Below are 19,223 nucleotides of genomic sequence, written 5' to 3' on the forward strand. Positions count from 1 at the left end.
CGAATGACACGTGTACCAGTTCAGTTATTTTATTCACGAACGAGATGTACTAAATCATTCAACTCGTTCACGAATGACATGGGTATCAGATCAGTCATTTAATTCGCGAACGACATGTATCCGTTCAATCAACTCGTTCGCGAACAACATGTGTACCAGTTCAGTCATTTCATTCACAAACAATATCTCTCGATCTAGTTTAGTGAAGGGAGTATTCGTTCACTACATTCAACAAATCACATGCTCCATCACGTCATACTCGAAGGCTATTGGCTCGAGATTGAGTAACTCTTTGACAGGATGAATCAGTTCACAGAGCTATCCGGTTCACCGAGCTGCGCATGCGCTACTAATAGCGCCGCACTGCTGTGGAGGGAAGAACTTCACTGAACGAGAAATATGAGTCAGTGGACTGCGTGAACGACAACGATTCGTTCACCTAAAAGATTCGTTCAAAAAGAACAATATGTTCATGAACGACACATCACTAGTTGACAAGTCCGCGTGGCCTATTATACACGACTTTGGGCTTTTTTTTTTGTAAAGTTGCATGAAAGAAAATCCCGTTTTTTGGGCTTATTTTTTAAATTATGATTGCTTGTTAGGGAAATTTGGTGAGCAACTTTGTTTCTTTATTTATATTCACTGTATTCTCCAATGCATTGAATGACACTCCGTCTGCTCGCAGTTAATAGCCAAACAGTGCAATAATAGGGCCTTTTACACCGTGGGAACCTTTTCATAGTACCAGAACTAATTGTGGAACTACCCACTTTTGTGCGTTTTCGCACCACTGGAAATGGGTGCAATTTCAGTACCGGACTGCCTTTTTTGAGAACCAAATGAACTCCTACTCCAGAGCAGGGTCTAGCCAGCACAACTAGTACTATTCAAGTAGACACTCACCCGCCATGATTTAAAACGCAGTGCAAACATTCTGTAAACATTGTGTCAACTTATTTCGCAAGTATGATGAACAGCAAGAAATGTATGGACGCTGAAGTGCAGGCACTTGTAGCAAATGTAGCACTTTTTGTTGGAGATTCCTTCTTCCCATTCTTTCAGTTGCTTTCCAAATAAGTCAACATTCCATGTCCATTATTGTGAAACCCGCGAGACACAACAAAATCACAGCTCCAATCACAGCGTCCTCCATCCTCCTGTTGTTAACGTTGTTGAATGCCGCACACAAATGACATCGCTGTCAATAAAAAAACTAGTAGTCCTAAACTAATACTGCGGGTAAATATGGTCTGAATAGCCTATATTTTAGTAGGTTATAAATATATGTGTCTGTATTAAAGCTCCCCTTTGAAGTTCTTGTGTTTTTCTCCTTTTCCATCTCTCCAATCCTATTCTGCTCAAATGTGATTTATGAGTTTTGTCTCCACTTTGTCACAGCTTGCTGATTTTTGTAAAATAGCTTATTTTAATGTGTTTCAGGCTCATTTATTAGTAATACATAATTGATAATAAATAATATTGATGATAATAATTAATAAAAAAAATATTGGGCTTGTTTTTGAATCTGCGGTTTCATCCTTAACGGAAGTTTAACACATTATAAGGAAGTATGTAATTGTATTTACTTCCGCTTTGCAAAATAAGTTGGATACCGGAGCAGACGAAACTTGCTGCTTTGGCAAGGGGCGGGGCAGTACTGAAACACTGTTTAAGATGTTAACCAATCACAACGCATTTCATTTTTTGGAAGGCGGGCCTATATCAAACCCGGAACTAATCGAGCCATTTGTGCCAGGCTGGGGAGAAAGGTATTGTAATAATTTAAATTATGTGAAAAAAAAAAACGTTTTTCACACCCCCAAAACAAAATCTAGACTTCAAGAGTATAATAGGACCTCTTTAAATATAATACAATGAAAGTCTAATGAAAATAATTTATTTTTAAGGGTGAGATCGAAATTTTATTTCTAACTCCTCCTAAAGCTTTCAGGCTACATCAACTAAATGCCCCCAGAACCACCCAGAAAAACATATCAGCCATCTAGAAACCAACTGCCTACCAACCACAGATTTTCCAGCTTTCAAGTCTCACTTCACATGTACAAAGTATTCAAACTAAGTCCTAATTAACCTTCTCATTTCAAGGCTTTGTAACGCAATTACCAATTTTCCTTTTCTAGTCATTTCTGCAGTTCTGTTTGGTGATGCTGATGGCACAGAAATTACAACCTGCCACCTCCTTTAATCTACAGTCGATTTATTTAAAGGAATGTTTTTATATTTACATGTCCTGCCACCTAGTGGTATAGACACCACAGGTGCAACTTGACGGCTCAATGAAGAAAAAATATAGAATGTTTCCTGAATGATTATTACACAAATAAAATGTGTAATATGATTGTGTTTGTTTTAAAATATAGTTAAATAAACAGTCTTGTGTACAAGCAAGCACTGTTATTCATGTTGCATAAGGCAGAATGGGTCATTCGTATTTTAAATCAGGGGTTGATGTATTAGAATGCTGCAGTACTGTAATGCCCACAGAGATCAGAGATTGGCCGGAGCATAAGGCAGCCACACAGCAGATGCTCTAGAGCAGACAGTGTGACAGATTTAACTTGTGGAAATTTCACTGGCAGAAGGTTACTGTTGGCTTTAAGAGCCCAACTTGTACCACAGACTTACATTTTGTGAGAAAAATATTTTTAATACACAGTTTGTACAAACATACACATATACTTTCATGACACAAAAACAAAGCTTACAGTGAAATCCAGATGACTTGTGTGTTATATTCCTTTTAAATCATACGATTTTTTGGGTAAGAAACAGGGACCTCCTTTTTAAAGCTTGAAAGAGACACAGTGTGAGAGTGCACATTTATAGTAACTGCATGAAAAAGAGCAACCTATATATATATATATATATATATATATATATATATATATATATACACACACACACACACATACATACATATATTGTGTGCAATAGTGCAGAATATATTTTAATATAATTGACATATTTTTGCTAATACTTTGAATTAGATTTTTTAGAAGTTTTGACATTTTATTCTTAAAGTTGTAACAAATTCCATGCGTATTTGTTCTTTTTAGAATGTCTGTTAAAATTATATGATTTATTTTTAGTTATTTAAATACAACCCGAATTCCGGAAAAGTTGGGACGTTTTTTAGATTTTAATAAAATGAAAACTAAAAGACTTTCAAATCACATGAGCCAATATTTTAATCACAATAGAACATAGATAACATAGCAAATGTTTAAACTGAGAAAGTTTACAATTTTATGCACAAAAGGAGCTCATTTCAATTTTGATTTCTGCTACAGGTCTCAAAATAGTTGGGACGGGGCATGTTTACCATGGTGTAGCATCTCCTTTTCTTTTCAAAACAGTTTGAAGACGTCTGGGCATTGAGGCTATGAGTTGCTGGAGTTTTGCTGTTGGAATTTGGTCCCATTCTTGCCTTATATAGATTTCCAGCTGCTGAAGAGTTCGTGGTCATCTTTGACATATTTTTCGTTTAATGATGCGCCAAATGTTCTCTATAGGTGAAAGATCTGGACTGCAGGCAGGCCAGGTTAGCATTGGGACTCTTCTACGACGAAGCCATGCTGTTGTTATAGCTGCAGTATGTGGTTTTGCATTGTCCTGCTGAAATAAACAAGGCCTTCCCTGAAATAGACGTTGTTTGGAGGGAAGCATATGTTGCTCTAAAACCTTTATATACCTTTCAGCATTCACAGAGCCTTCCAAAACATGCAAGCTGCCCATACCGTATGCACTTATGCACCCCCATACCATCAGAGATGCTGGCTTTTGAACTGAACGCTGATAACATGCTGGAAGGTCTCCCTCCTCTTTAGCCCGGAGGACACGGCGTCCGTGATTTCCAACAAGAATGTCAAATTTGGACTCGTCTGACCATAAAACACTATTCCACTTTGAAATAGTCCATTTTAAATGAGCCTTGGCCCACAGGACACGACGGCGCTTCTGGACCATGTTCACATATGGCTTCCTTTTTGCATGATAGAGCTTTAGTTGGCATCTGCTGATGGCACGGCGGATTGTGTTTACCGACAGTGGTTTCTGAAAGTATTCCTGGGCCCATTTAGTAATGTCATTGACACAATCATGCTGATGAGTGATGCAGTGTCGTCTGAGAGCCCGAAGACTACGGGCATCCAATAAAGGTCTCCGGCCTTGTCCCTTACACACAGAGATTTCTCCAGTTTCTCTGAATCTGTTGATGATGTTATGCACTGTAGATGATGAGATTTGCAAAGCATTTGCAATTTGACGTTGAGGAACATTGTTTTTAAAGTTTTCCACAATTTTTTTACGCAGTCTTTCACAGATTGGAGAGCCTCTGCCCATCTTTACTTCTGAGAGACTCTGCTTCTCTAAGACAAAGCTTTTATAGCTAATCATGTTACAGACCTGATATCAATTAACTTAATTAATCACTAGATGTTCTCCCAGCTGAATCTTTTCAAAACTGCTTGCTTTTTTAGCCATTTGTTGCCCCCGTGCCAACTTTTTTGACACCTGTAGCAGGCATTAAATTTTAAATGAGCTAATTCGGTGGATTAAAATTTCTCAGTTAAACATTTGCTACGTTATCTATGTTCTATTGTGAATAAAATATTGGCTCATGTGATTTGAAATTCCTTTAGTTTTCATTTTATTAAAATTTAAAAAACGTCCCAACTTTTCCGGAATTCGGGTTGTACTTCAAGTTAAACTAAACAAAAAGAAGAAATGTTGCCTACCTGAAAAAACAACAACAACATTCTATTTAATTACATTTACAGTTTTTTTATTTAAAGTAATGAAAAAACTTTGTTATGGGTTTCATTTTAGTTAATGCAGAAGAATATTAGAAAGAAATTCTTAGAAATTCATACAGGTTTGGAACAACATGAGAGTGAATCAACATAATACTCATTTTTGGGGGAAGTATTCCTTTAAATAGCAGAAAAATGTCTGTGTGCCCCGAGTCAGAGTTCATCCTTCTCTCCTCTGATAGAGCATGTGACACCTGTGCCCTTTAACCCACAGTATCCTTTAGGCACCTTGTGCAGGTATTGCTGGTGATAGTCTTCAGCATAGTAAAATTCAGTCTGCTCTCGGATCTCGGTGGTGATCTCACCCAGGCCTTTCTTATTTAGAGCCTAGCAAAAAGATGAAACAGGAACAGACAGAAAAAGAGACGGTAAATGACGACACATTTTGAAATAAAGAGGATAAATGTGATCACTGTCTAGGGAGAAGCAAATCATTTCGAACTGAAAGAACTCTTTCTTGTGATATTAAAGCCAGACAGAATGTCCAAAACGGTTTCAAAGGGAGATGAATGAAGCTCTGTCTCCCTCTAGGGGCCGCATCCATACTCCAGCAGAAAAAGGTTTTAGGTACTACTATTACAAACAGACAGAACAAAACACCTTTGAACATCAATCACAGTATTTCTAAAGCTCACATGTAGACCTGAGGGAGGTGTCTCTACAACACAAAGAAAGAGAGGGGATCATTTATGTGCTTGCTTTAAGCTATCACAACTGTCCTTATTAGAAATGTATGTAGTTTCAGATCTCAGCCACTAGGTGGGGACAGAAGTCTGCTTCAGTTGCTACTGATTTCATGTCTAACAAAAGAGGCTGCATGTGCATAACACCATGAGATACTAACAGCAGCATGGACGCCAGAAAAACAAAGATACCTATACAACATAAACCAAATATTTCCCATTTGTTTTATTTTTTAAAAATATGTCTCTAAAATTAGTATATTTAGAAGGCTAAAAGATAAGAATAACATTATAGGATTATCACATGGTTACACATGCTACAGTGAACTGGAAGATGGACACACAAACAACATTTAGCCGAGTGTGCTTAAAAAAGAGAAGCAGAAACTTGATAAGCAGAGCACACAAACAAACAAAAAAAGAAAATAAATAAATAAATAAATAAATAAATAAATAAATATATAAATAAATAAATATATATATATATATATATATATATATATATATATATATATATATATATATATATACATATATATATATATATATACATATATATATATACATATACATATATTTACATATACATATACATATATATATATATATATCCCTTTGACTTCATAGAGCACACTGGTTTCTTAAATAAACACATAAATAAAAACTCTGACACAGAAATCTCTTTAATTAAAATTCATAATTTTCGTTCTTGATTTTACTAGGCCTTTACTGGAAGGTCAAGTGCAAATCAAAACTATTGGCTTGAATGGGGCAGCAGAAATTAAAATCCATGTTGTTGAGCCCTGTTTATCACCCTTTAAACTGTGCAAAATATTTTAAATAGTGTGCATTAGAAAGGGGGGAATTTTTTTATTTGTGTGTGGATATGGTGTCAGAAAGCTGGCTCTGTCAAAGCTCAGTGGTCTGTGTCTCTCTGGTGGAGGAGAACATTTCTGTGGACAGTCAAGCAAAGAGACAGAAAGAGAAAGAGACAGAAAAAGAGAGGCAAAGAGAGAGAGAGATTACATAAGCATTTGCATATCTGAATATGCTTCATCTGACTCTGATGACTCAACTAATGTCACTATGTGTTCCTGGATCTGCAAATACACACACACACACACACACACACACACACACACACACACACACACACAAACCCACCAATATATGTTATAATTAGTCTATTTTTCAGTGTTTTGCAACCAGAATTCCCCTTTTTTCCCCATCAGATTTAATTTATATATTTCCATTTTAAAAATTATTTATTTATTCCATATATTTCCATATTAGACTATTTATACACACACACCTGAACATGCTCACGTTAACACGCACATTCCCTGTGTACATTTTAACTGCAACCGCTTGGCCTACTTTTAACAGAACAACATAAATAATAAATATTAATGCAGCTCTTTCTATTAACTAAAAAGCTATACTTCAAAATTCCTGAAACGGTGATACAGTTTTAGCTTAGCGAGAAAGCTTATTGTTTCTTGTTTTAGCAGAGTCTCTGCTAAAAGCTACAGCATCTTTCCCATATTATAAGCTGTATAGTTCTGCTGCACCAACAGAAAAGCAAGTGTAGGTGTAAAGATGATTCACTTTAGTTCAAACATACACGAGAAAGAAGGCATAATGTAAAAAAAAAAAAACAGTGCAAAGGGCAAGGCTGATCTTTGCATGTTCTGTGCATTTACGCACATCTCCACACATACTTAGTTTGCATGTAAGCATGAGTGTGTGTGCATAAGATTTAGTCAGGAATCCATTTTGTCATCCTTGGCTGTTCCTGCATTTTGTGAGAGAGAATAAGGCAGCAGAGGGTCATGTGACCTGTGAGAGGAGACAGATCAAAGTGTGAGAGCATGAGCGTCTATCTGTGTGAGATTACTTGACATGGAACAGAGAGATTTTGTTTTTAGATGGAATGCTTATAACAACCTGAGTTATAGGCAACATCAGCCAATAACATTTTGGATGAAAATTCAGTCTATTTAGTTGTTACTACTACATTTATGATTATAACACAACATGCTTAAAATGATCAAAAACTACATTTTCTTCTAGCTCTAGAGCACAGTGTGTTTCTTCTTAAAGTCAATGTCATATTCCATTAACCAAATTTTCCTCCATGAACGGACATCCCAAAATGATACGGGATATTCCAACAGGGAAAAAAAAATGTAGGATGGGATTATATCCATCAGTTATTGATTAGAAAAAAAAAAAAAAAAAACCTTGATAATTAAAGCCAAAGAGAAAGTGATATTTCACATAAAATATTTTGCTTATCTATGGATTATAAAGGGATTGAACAAAAACAAGACTATAAACAATATTATTATAATTCATTTTAAAACAAGACACATGTAAGTGCTACATCTACATAGTCTATTCTTTTCATAATTTTTTGAGGAGTTTTTTTATATAAAATTTTACATTTTACAAAATTTACATTTTTATGAATAATTATGCTAACTTTTTTAAATATTGGGAATAATACAAAAGCATTAAATTGCACATAAGATGAAAAACATAAATAATATCAACATTCAAAATTTTGACATTCACATCACATTTGTGCATTCACTTTTTCAACGACCATTTCTCAACATTATTTAATCTGGGCCATGCAGATGAATCTCAAACCCCCAAAACATAACCAAAAAAATAATTATAATAATAATTTTGCTGTCTGCAGGATAACACGAGTAGATAAACAAAGCAAATTCATAAACTTCCATTCAAATCCCCAAAATAACTCCTCGGAGAAAGTGCTTCATTGCAGCAGAATTGTACCTCTACTCTATCTTCCTGCGTCTCGCTCTCTTTCACTACTGAATAAAAACTCTTTGATGTTCTGCAAATTCCTACATTTCATTACAGCACCCCTCCCCTCCTCAACCACAGCGCTTAAAAGAGCTTCTTCCTCTCACACTCCCGCGTTTCCTTCTCCCCGACTGCCCTCACTGATGGCAGAGTTTTGGGAGACTCTGATGGAGTGCAACTCTCAGCGAGTGCTAATAATTCATTTCCCGTCTGTGTGTGATGTCGTTGTCTGATTCATCACCTGAATTTGAGCCGATGGAAGTGTCCTCAAAAAGGCCTCACCAATTTCTTCACACTGTCTTTCATTTCAGTGTCCCTCTTCAAATTCTCACTCTCCACTGCCAGACAATCCACTGTGCTTTTTCCACAGTATGACGGATACACACACACGTCCGCTCCTCTATATTTTAACAAGACTCAGGACTAACATGTCTAATCTCATTTTATGTAACCAAGCCGTTCTTCGAAACCACCCTCAGAGAGAGAAGCACAACCATCAACTGCAGGGAAAGGCTATGAAGTCTGAGAGATGTGATGCCCTTTTAATAAACATATTTAAAATAGATTTCATGCAATCTGGAGCCATTCGTTCTACACAAAAATCATCATGTTGCATGCAAAGTCACCTACTGTACAACATTCACATACCAAACAAACACTCCAGATAGCATTTACGATACCAGTTTTCAAATCATACTTACTATTTGTGAGAAATTAATACTTTAATTCAGCAAGGATGCATTAAATTGATCTTAAGTGACAGTAAATACATGTTACAAAAGATTTCTATTTCAAACATTTGTTTTGAACTTTCTATTCATAAAGGATTTACTTCTCCACATAAATATTGAGCAGCACAATGCTTTTTAGGATTGACAATAATAAGAAGTGTTATTTAAGCACCAAATCAGCGCATCAGAATGATTTCTGAAGGATCATGTGACACTGAAGCCTGCTTAAAATTCAGCTTTGCCATAACAGTCATAAATTACGTTATTAGTTATTATGAATTTTGTGATAGTATTTTTCAACATTACTGTTTATACTGAACTTTTGATCACATAAATGGAGTCTTGGTCAGTTTAAGAGACTTCTTAGAAAAAAAACCTACCAAACCGATCCATCATTTATTTATTTAATTCTGAATTGAAGGTGCCTTAACAGTGCTCTGGCCCAGTTTAACCCCTGCTGAAATGCCCCTTCTGCCTCACTATATCTGTGTGTGTGTGTGTACATTTCAGCTTGTGGGATCACTAGGGCCATCAACAGCACATCCGTTTCGGTTCCCTGATCTGATTGTGCCCCTTTAACCACAGCTGCCTCCTGCAAGCCTGACCTTTCACCCTGATGTGCACAATGCCAAGGCCAATAGGGGTCACCCAACCTCCCTGCCCATGCCTCATTCCCCTCACCCCCAAATCACATCTGAGCCCTAGAAGCAAGACCGATGACATGAGGAGCAAAGGGTTACCGCAAGAATGGCTACCCAAGCTCCTGTATCTCACAAAACAAAGCATCATCACACTAGTTTGACAGGGATAACAGTCCAGCCATCCAGATGAGCTGCGTTCATAAGCATCCACAAGCGCATCTCTCTGACAGGTGTGGGCGGTCAGCTTTTGACAGTGGACAGTTTGAGAGCGGCAAAGAATGGAAAAGAGAGGATGGAAATGAGACAGCCTCTGGAGATGTGATGGGGCAAAAAGAAAATCAGTGGATTTCAACTCTGATTATATTTGATGAACTAAATTGATTTGCGCATTACTGTTCAAAATGTTGGGGTCTCTAAGTGTTTTGAAAGAACTTTGTTCACAAAGGCTGCATTTATTTGATCAAAAATACAATAAAACTACAGTAACAACAGATACCATGATTTATAAAATGATCGTTTTATAAAATGTGATTGCATGTGATGGCAAATCTGAATTATCGGGAGTTATTACTCAAGTCTTCAGACATCATTCTAATATGCTGATTTTGTGCTCAATATCATTAGGGCTGTAAATTATTGTCTGAAAATGGCATTTATTCAAAAACAGAAACATTATAAATGTCTTTACTGTAACTTTTGATCAATTTAATGCATCCTTGCTGAATAGAAGTATTAATTTATTTTCCTGGCCCAAAACATTTGAATGGTAGTGTATCCTTATTTCTCACTAATGCCCCCTCTAACACAAAATATAGAAAAATGACATAAACCATGAATGAGAATAGTACAAATTATTTACAAATAAAAGTTTGAATTGGGGTAGGACTATGGGTTATGAAAATATCCATAATTCATTATAGAGCAACAGAATTCAAAGTAAAGTTTGTGTGTGTGTTTTGAGATACTGCACCTCCTGGTACACATGCTTGCTTCTCATGGCCAGCTCTTGCTGTTCTGGGCTGTAGGTGTAGATGGCAGAACGATACTGCGTACCATGATCATTCCCCTGTGCCATTCCTAAAACAAACAAACAAACAAACAAACAAACAAACAAACACACACACACACACACATATAAATGCTTTAGAGCTCTTTAAAAAAAACTCTGGAATTTGCAGTCCTGTCACTGTATACATCAGTCTTTTTAATGACATTTCTATTATTAGCAAGCAAAATCCAATTCTGTTCTGATATTGCTGCAAAAAAAGGATAGAAAATATGAAAAAAGCAGTCTTTGAATAATTTCCTCCTTGATAACATGTGGAAACATGTTTGCGTTTTTGAATTTGCTGTCTCTCATGTATCTTTTTGCAGAACTGGATGTCAGCCATCTTGCCATGATAATAATAATAATAATTAAAAAATAAATCAAAATATATTTTATTACAATTAGCAATGCCATTCAGACATTTTTAATTGTGGTTTAAGAGGCCAAATACTTTTTAGTGTCACTGAATATCAAAACCCTTAAATCTATCTCGGCTCATACGAGGGAAAAAGGAGTTAAAAACTACAAAGGAAACTATGAGCACTCAATGTACTCCATCTGAGACTGGAGCGCTTCTTTTTTCAGCCTCCATCCCGATGCTTAGTTATTATTGATGATCCTCCCTGTTCAAGCTGAATAATATACAGAATCTCTCCTCTCAACACACAACACGCACATGAACCGAGAGTGGAGAACGCTGCAGATGTGTCATCAGCACACAAACAGGGTCAGAGCTGAGAGCTGGGCAGAAGCTGACTCCATAAATGTCACACGCAGTCTCTCTCGCTCTCCATAACATGGCTCTGCCGCAGGAAAACGATTTCTGTTAATGCAGAGGTCAAGAAGCATCACCCTTTGCTTTAGATGGAGGGAAGAAAGGAAAGATTTACTATGTGTACTTGTGAGTGAATAAGCTGTACATGCACACAGCATCATCCAGACAGATGCCAATCCTCTAAGGCTGCTTTGACCAATCCAGACATTTCAAATATCAGCACTTATGTGGCTCGATGAGGAAGGAGGGGGAAAAAAAGATTGGAAGAGTGAATGAAAAGGATAAGATGAAAACCACATATTTATTATTGTTCAGGTTTTTTTATGAAAATGCTTGAGGGACATTAGTACTCCAGTAACTAGAAATAAACACAGATGCAACTTAAAAGGGATATTTCACCCAAAAACCCTCATGTCATTCCAAACCTGTAACTTTCTTTCTTCTGTAGAACACAAAACAATGGATGAAGAATGGATGTCAATGGTCACCAAAACTGTGTTGTTGCTATCATTTTTAAAAATCCTTAACTATCAAATCTGTCATCAATCACTTTTGTTCAGTACTGCTTGATATTGGATATTCATATAAATTAATGTTTAAAAACACTATAATTAGTGATAAAAATTATTTTGCAAATCTTTAAAATAGTATCTACTTTTCATATTCAATATTATAATGCCGTGATTGTTTAATTCAAGCATCAAAAGGTACACCTTTATACCCAAAGGTTGAGGTTGCATATTAGTAGGGCTGCAACTAACGATTATTTTGATAATCGATTAATCTGTCGATTATTTTTACGATTAATCGGTTTATGTACTTATATTTTAGTTTTTTTCCATTTTCCCCCCAAAGTAAATTATTAATAAAGGGTCTTTATAATTCAGCATAGATTTTTAAGAGATTTTAATAATTTTGCATTGTCATATCCTCATCACAAATATACCTGGAGTTGTTTTATTATGTGTTAGTAATCCTTTGTCGAACTCTTCTGCAATCAGAACACTGACCCATACTCTAGCAAATTTCACAAGGAGATTTCAAATAATGTTTTCACCATGGCAGTCCTTAGAGCTCCTAAAGTAGTTTAACATCCCGAACAAAGCTTATTAAGGAATCTTTCAGAACATATTTTCACGAAGAATAAGGATAAAACAGAATAAGATTGCAGTGCGTTGTATTTTATTATTTACTGGGAAACAGCTTTATAGCTTATGCTGTGAAATTGTAAACAATCCTTCGAATAAAGTGCCAATGGCATGAAACCTGAATGGAACTCACAATTTAAAGTAAAATCCATCAGAAGGTTGTCCAGAAAAAACGGACACACAAAAAACCTGCTGTGTGAAAAAGAGCAGTGAATACTTAGAAAAAAAAGTGCATTTCAAATATCTTTAAACATTTACCTCTCTCATTCAGTCATAATTAGGCTGCACGACTGAATTATGAACTGGTAAACGACAAACTGATCACAGAACATGTTTGTAAAGCTTTAAATGTTAACTGTTAAAAAGCAATGTTATCAGCTTTTACGACTAAACATTTGCAAACAACATTGTACTGGAGAATCTGCACAAATAAAAGGCTTAGGGGCCGTTCACATATCGCGCCTAAAAACGCGTGGAAAACGCTAGGCGCACCGCTTTCTCCTTCTTTCCAAAACGCTCGGGCAGAAGCGCCCCTGAGGCGTCTGCCTTTGCTAAGCAACCATGACGCGCTCTCTCCTAGAAGACGCGGAAATTTCAGCAAAGGATAAATGGATTTGCAGCTCAAAAAATCGATTGCAGTAGCTCTGCTACTAAATTTATTTCAAAATGGGAATCCATATACAGCTATGATCAGCTGTTCCTTCATCTTGGCTGAGCTTTTAACGTTGTTACGGGAAAGTATGAAGCTGATTATTTAGTTCTTGTCACATGACCCGCGGTGCGCTTGCTGCATTCTGAAAAGTTGAAATGTTTTTAACTCGATGCGGTGCGCACGCGCCTGGAAAAACGGGTGCGTCGCGACCGCGTCGCTTCCATTATGAGCGCGCATACTGCGCGCCTGCATTGGAAATAACGAACATGAGCGCGCAAAAGACGCGATATGTGAACGGTCCCTTAAACCAGGGGTTTTCAAACTGTGGGTCGCGACCCACTCGTGGGTCACGGAATGGAACAAGGTGGGTCGCACAAAGTCACTTGGCTGCAGCTAATTTTGCGTTTCAATGACACACAGACACTAACACAGTTCAGTCTAGGGCTGCACGAATGTGACGAGTGGGGCGGGGCCTAGTGCCATGGGAACAGAGCTAGGCCGGTGGAGTGATTGGGAAATGAGCAACACTCACCGGTCTCAAGAACCACGGAGGAGATCGGAAAGATACAAAAGAGGAGCGATGACAGTGAAGGACGAGAGAGGACCAGGCCTGGGTTTTATTTTGTGTTTGTTTTTTATTTGTGCACGGCAGTCATCCGAGAGGGGCTGTCGCGCTGTTTTGTGTTTATTTGGTTATTAAAACTTTGTTTGATTGTCCGCCGGTTCCCACCTCTTTCCACGAAGGAGTCATCGAGGCGGTGGGCTGGAGTGAGTTCGCCCCCCCCCCCCCCCCCCCGGCAACTCACTCCAGCCCACCACATCGAGCACCCTCGGCGGCAGACTCCTTCGCCCTGCTCGATGGCACTGCGGATTCACCCCAGCGGCGAAGGATCTTCGGCAGCGCGCCCCTCCTTCCTCCCTGGCTTCGGCACCAGTGTAAAACATTAAAATCTTCACAATCACAGGAAGAAGGAGGCGGGAACTGGGAACCCACTCATCACAACGATATAGCCCACCAACATTAATAATGAACTGCAATATCCTTAGTGTGATTTTCAAATTGCAATTAAGTCCGTGTGCGTTGCGTGTTTTGAAGGTCTCAGAGCAATGTCATTAAAAGGTTCAATCGGTCTTTTTTTACCTATTTCACAATTATTTTAATCTCCAAACTGTTTTAGATAGTTCTGCTTTGCTTCTTATGCTTTTCTAAAAAAGTGTTGGATTGTGCTCCGTTCTCGCCGACACACACGGAAGGATCATGAATGCAACAAAACACAGCAGCGCAGATCACACTTCACTGGAGTGAGCCTGCTTCACGTTTTTATGGACACTACATATTTTAACGCCAGTAAACAAAAATTAAAACTTGTAAATTTGTAGTGAAATTTTCAGTTGTACTCTAAAATAAAATGGTTATTTTTCTTAAATACTTAATTTCTGTCATAAAAATTTTAAGTAAGATTAGGTTTAAAGTAATTTCACTCGTTGTTTTTTTTTTTTTTTTAATATTTTGGTGGGTCGTGAAATATATTACACTTGTCTAGGTGGGTCGTGGAATGGAAAAGTTTGGGAACCACTGCCTTAAACAGTTCAGTAGTGCAGAGTTTACAGGTTAATCTTCTTTTTTGAAGGCTCAAAATAAAGTACTCCCACATCCTGCTGAATGCTGCAGACGCAGTTCGGGAAGCACGTGACATAAAACGAGGCCAGCTATTGGCTATTCGCTACTTCTCCTGTTGTACTGGCTGAGTAAATCCTCCGGTGGCTCATTACTGCCACACTTTGGTCACCGCAGATTTGAAATATGCACGAAATAAGCCGCTTACGGCAAATAAATTATTTAGCAACGAATCGATGACTAAATTAGTTGACAACTATTTTAATAATCGATTTTAATCGATTAAATCGATTCGTTGTTTCAGCTCTACATATTAGTACCTAAAAGTCACAAAGGTGTAAGTTTTAAAAAAGGTACTGCCCTGGTGACAGACTTTGTAAATTGTTTTCCCTGAGAGTGAACGGAACACCGGTTTGAAACAACATGAGGGTGAGTAAATCTTGACAAATATTAATTTCAGGGGAGAAATATTCCTTTAAATTTAAATATTGAAACATCAACAGTGTGTTTGTGATGTGAAGCCTGACACCAGAGAATTCTCAGTGTCTTTCAAAAGCTAAATTTTCCCTGTCACACAAAATGTCAATCATGTGTCACACTGATGGCTCTGAATCTTAGTCTGCTTGGTTTATCACTTTACTCACAAACTCTGTGGCTTGCGTTTCTGTGACCGAAGTGCCTGTGTCCGTGGTAAAAAACAGCTTCTAAACACTGAGGCTCAAATGTATGCCAACAAGAAGACACACAAATTGATGTGTATGTTGTTTGTATTTTATAAAGGAAGTTTGGCTATTGTTTTGTTGATGGTAAGTAGATGGAGTATGTCCACCTTTTGTGTGTGAAGGTGAATGTGTGATGCTTTAGTTTGTGAATTTGAGTGTGTATGATGCAGGTAGTGTATGTGTGTGAGGGGTTGTTCAGAGCACTGTTGTGTGTGCCCTGTGGGTACGATGAACAGTGTTGGGAAGGTTACTTTGGAAATGTAATAGGTTACAGATTACAAGTTACCCTGTTTAAAATGTAATAGTAGTGTAACTTTTTCAATTACTTTATTAAAGTAATGTAACTAATTACTTTTGAGTACTTTTTGATTACTTTTCTAAATATGTGAAAATTAAAGAATAATAAATAAAAGCATATACATCAACTTAAATACAGTTATCTAATAAGCATGTGTCGTATTTTGTGTAATAAACTCCTGAAACATTGGTGTTTTTTTAAACTGCTGTCTCTTTGTATATGATGATAGTTTTCTCAAAATAAGTAAAATGCACATGAAGTGACACAGAGCATTTCTAGAAATTATGTTTATGTGCTCGTGTACTCCTATATTGAGGCAGCAGAGGTTGAAAACACTGCGAGCTTCAGTAGGCCTATGTGTAGTAAATGAAACCATGTCTTTGCCATTAATTTACAGGAGGGGCGGACTGGGAAAAAAAATCAGACTGGAAAATTCTAACTCATACAAACAAATTCATGGACAAAACTATTTTTTGTATGGACCTGACATAAAAAAGGTTTAAATCTTTTATTTGGGGACATGCAAAATAATTAAAAGTTCTCTCCTGAACTGCACCTTCACTTCTATTTTTCTCTTCCGTCTCTTTATTTTGCCCTGTTATCCATCTCTCTCATGACTTTAATCCTCAAGATTGAACAAAACTATACTTTACAATACAATACTCTACAATACTACAATATCTTTATAGAAAAATCCTAATACTGTACACGAGTCATGTTTTTCCCTTACAAAAAATTACCATGCTTTTATTAGCCTATATAAAAGTAAAATAACCTTTTTTTTTTTTTTGCAAATGGATTTGTATTTATTTTTAAATAAATACATTTGTAAAATAATTTTACATTTTTGGTTATCACAGTTAAACAATAGTAACCATTTTCTCTGGATTTATAGTTAAATATTAAAATGTTCATTTTCGTAAGGGTTGTGTTGTTGTCTGTCGTAGCTCCCCCTAAACCTATAAAAAAAAAATCGGGATTTTTTTTCAGCTAAATTACTACTGTATCATTACAACAGATAATAATGATGCCCTTTATATAGTATTTTGAGTGATGACTGATGAGCAACGTGCTGCTGCTTGATTAAATAAATAAAAAAACAAAGACAAAACAGCATCTTTACAGATGACACTGACCTGAAACCCTGAACAGGAGTTCTGCTTCTCTGCTCCAGCAGTCTATTCTCTCTCTCTCTCTCTCTCTCTCTCTCTCTCTCTCTCTCTCGCATTGAGTCTGATCCAAACCGTTTGGCGGAGGCGCGGAGAGCGCGCGAGTCATGACTAACACTTCCTGATTTATTAGAGATTTAATTATCAAACGGCGGATTCGCAAATGATCGCTTTAGTACATTCGGCAGGCAATTATACAATAATGATATTAAATAGCGGGCAAAACCGGGAATTGTCCCGGTTCTCCCGGTGTCCAGTCCGCGCCTGATTTCACGCAGAATGTGCAAGTCATATTGCATTTTTGGGGCTTAATATTCACAGACACTAGTCCATGTCATGTTTTGATTCAAGTGTACTGACCTACTTTTGATTTAGTCATCCAAAATGTGTTAGGCATTCCGTTTTTATGACTGGATTCTACGAACCAGACTGTGTTTCCGCATCCCGGAAATTATTAGGGCATATGTCTCAGAATAGTCAGTGCAATTTGGGAAAGAAATCAGTTAAATATGTATGTGGATGTGTGTAAATATTCAAATGTAATCCCCTTTGTAATCGTAAAAAATTTCATAAGTAACTGTAATTTAATTACTAATTTTTTCTTAGTAACTGTAACTAATTACAGTTACAATAATTTTGTAATTAAATTACGTAACGCCGTTACATGTAACTAGTTACTCCCCAACACTGACGATGAAGCAGTGTGCGTGCGAGAGCAGCCAACTAAGAGGAATGGTGCAGAGCTGGGTCTATTTTTACACCTCTTATGTAATACACATACACACACAAGCTCACAACCTCACTCTTTTGCACACACACACAAATTCTTACACTGTACATATATATATGTGTGTGTGTGTGTTTATTTTTAGTATGTATATCCGCTAGCATTTCACTGATGAAAACATTTAATTTAAAGGGGTCATAACATGCTAAATTCACTTTTACATGTTGTTTTAACATAAATGTGCATTGGCAGTGTGTGTACACATCTACCCTATAAAGATAAAAATCCACCCAGTGTTTTTTATTTAATCCCTAAAAATACAGGCTGTTCTCAGCTTCTGGTCTGTGTGACATCACACTGACGAAGGCCACTCCCAAGTTTGTTGATCCTTACAGTAGACCCGCCCTGAGTGAGCTGTAACAGTCCGACCGGCGGACCAGATGTAGACAAGAATGGCTCCATAGTGATTGAGGTGTTCTGTTGTTGGATGTAATAATGAACATAGTAGTCATAATTTACTTCCAACATCAGAGCCACTGAAGACGCAGTGGATTACTTTTGTTTATGAAGGGAATGTGCCCCCGATCTACCTAAATGTGTTTGTGTTATCATTCGTGATCCAGCTTCACTTACAGCAGAAATGAGTGTTTATATATATATATATATAAATATATATATGAATCTTTGCAATTGCTATTTCAAGTTAGCAAGTTTTGTGGCTAAAGTAAACAGTCTCTCAGAGCACAGTTCGTCACCCCATGGAAGAGAGGGGCGGGGTCAGCAGAGCTCATTAGCATTTAAAGCAAAAAATCATTGAGAAATTTTAATGAAAGTATGTTATAAACTTTTCATTAAGACCATTAAGAATCATATCAACTTCTGGAAAATGGGTATCCGATGACCCCTTTAACAATTTTATACTGTGAATATATCTTACACTCTAATTTTTCTTGCAGAAAAGACATTCTATAAATTACTGTAAAACTAGATCAGTAATTGTATAATTATTTTTGGCAAACATTAATTGTTGCTGTTGTTATTCAGACCTAAAAAATTTTAAACAAAACCAAAGCCATGCCACAGTGGATAGTGCAAATGTTCATGACAGTAAGAGCCATTGTGTTTGCAGGGATGCATGTTTGAATCCAGATCTCAGTCCTGTTCTCTCTCCCTAAATTTTCCGTCTTGCCATTCATTGTACTATAATTATAAAGGCAAATAGATTATCTTTAGACTGGCAGTGTGGAACAGGGTGACACTGGGGTGGTACCCTTTCAAACAGTACATCTTTGTACCTTATTTACTTCTAAAAGGTTCATATTAGTACCATAATGATACATT

The 19,223-nt window shown here is 37.0% G+C and overlaps 1 protein-coding gene across 2 annotated transcripts in view; it reads right to left on the reverse strand.

Annotated features, from left to right (window-relative positions):
- Positions 1 to 4,723: 4,723 nt before the first annotated feature.
- Positions 4,724 to 19,223, reverse strand: part of LOC132112775 (peptide methionine sulfoxide reductase MsrA-like) — a 30,516-nt gene continuing 16,016 nt past the window's right edge. Inside the window, exons 5-6 of one of the 2 annotated variants that reach the window (XM_059520433.1) lie at positions 10,696 to 10,802; positions 4,724 to 5,162 (exon numbers count right to left, since the gene is read on the reverse strand). In XM_059520433.1, coding sequence (XP_059376416.1) covers positions 4,989 to 5,162; positions 10,696 to 10,802 — 281 coding nt within the window. In that variant the 3' untranslated portion in view covers positions 4,724 to 4,988. Of the gene's footprint in view, positions 5,163 to 10,695; positions 10,803 to 18,206; positions 18,360 to 19,223 lie in introns of those variants that run through there. The other variant, XM_059520434.1, reaches the window with a different exon arrangement.

This window comes from Carassius carassius, chromosome 32 (genome assembly GCF_963082965.1).
Source record: "Carassius carassius chromosome 32, fCarCar2.1, whole genome shotgun sequence".
In the NCBI taxonomy this organism is placed as follows: domain Eukaryota; kingdom Metazoa; phylum Chordata; class Actinopteri; order Cypriniformes; family Cyprinidae; genus Carassius; species Carassius carassius.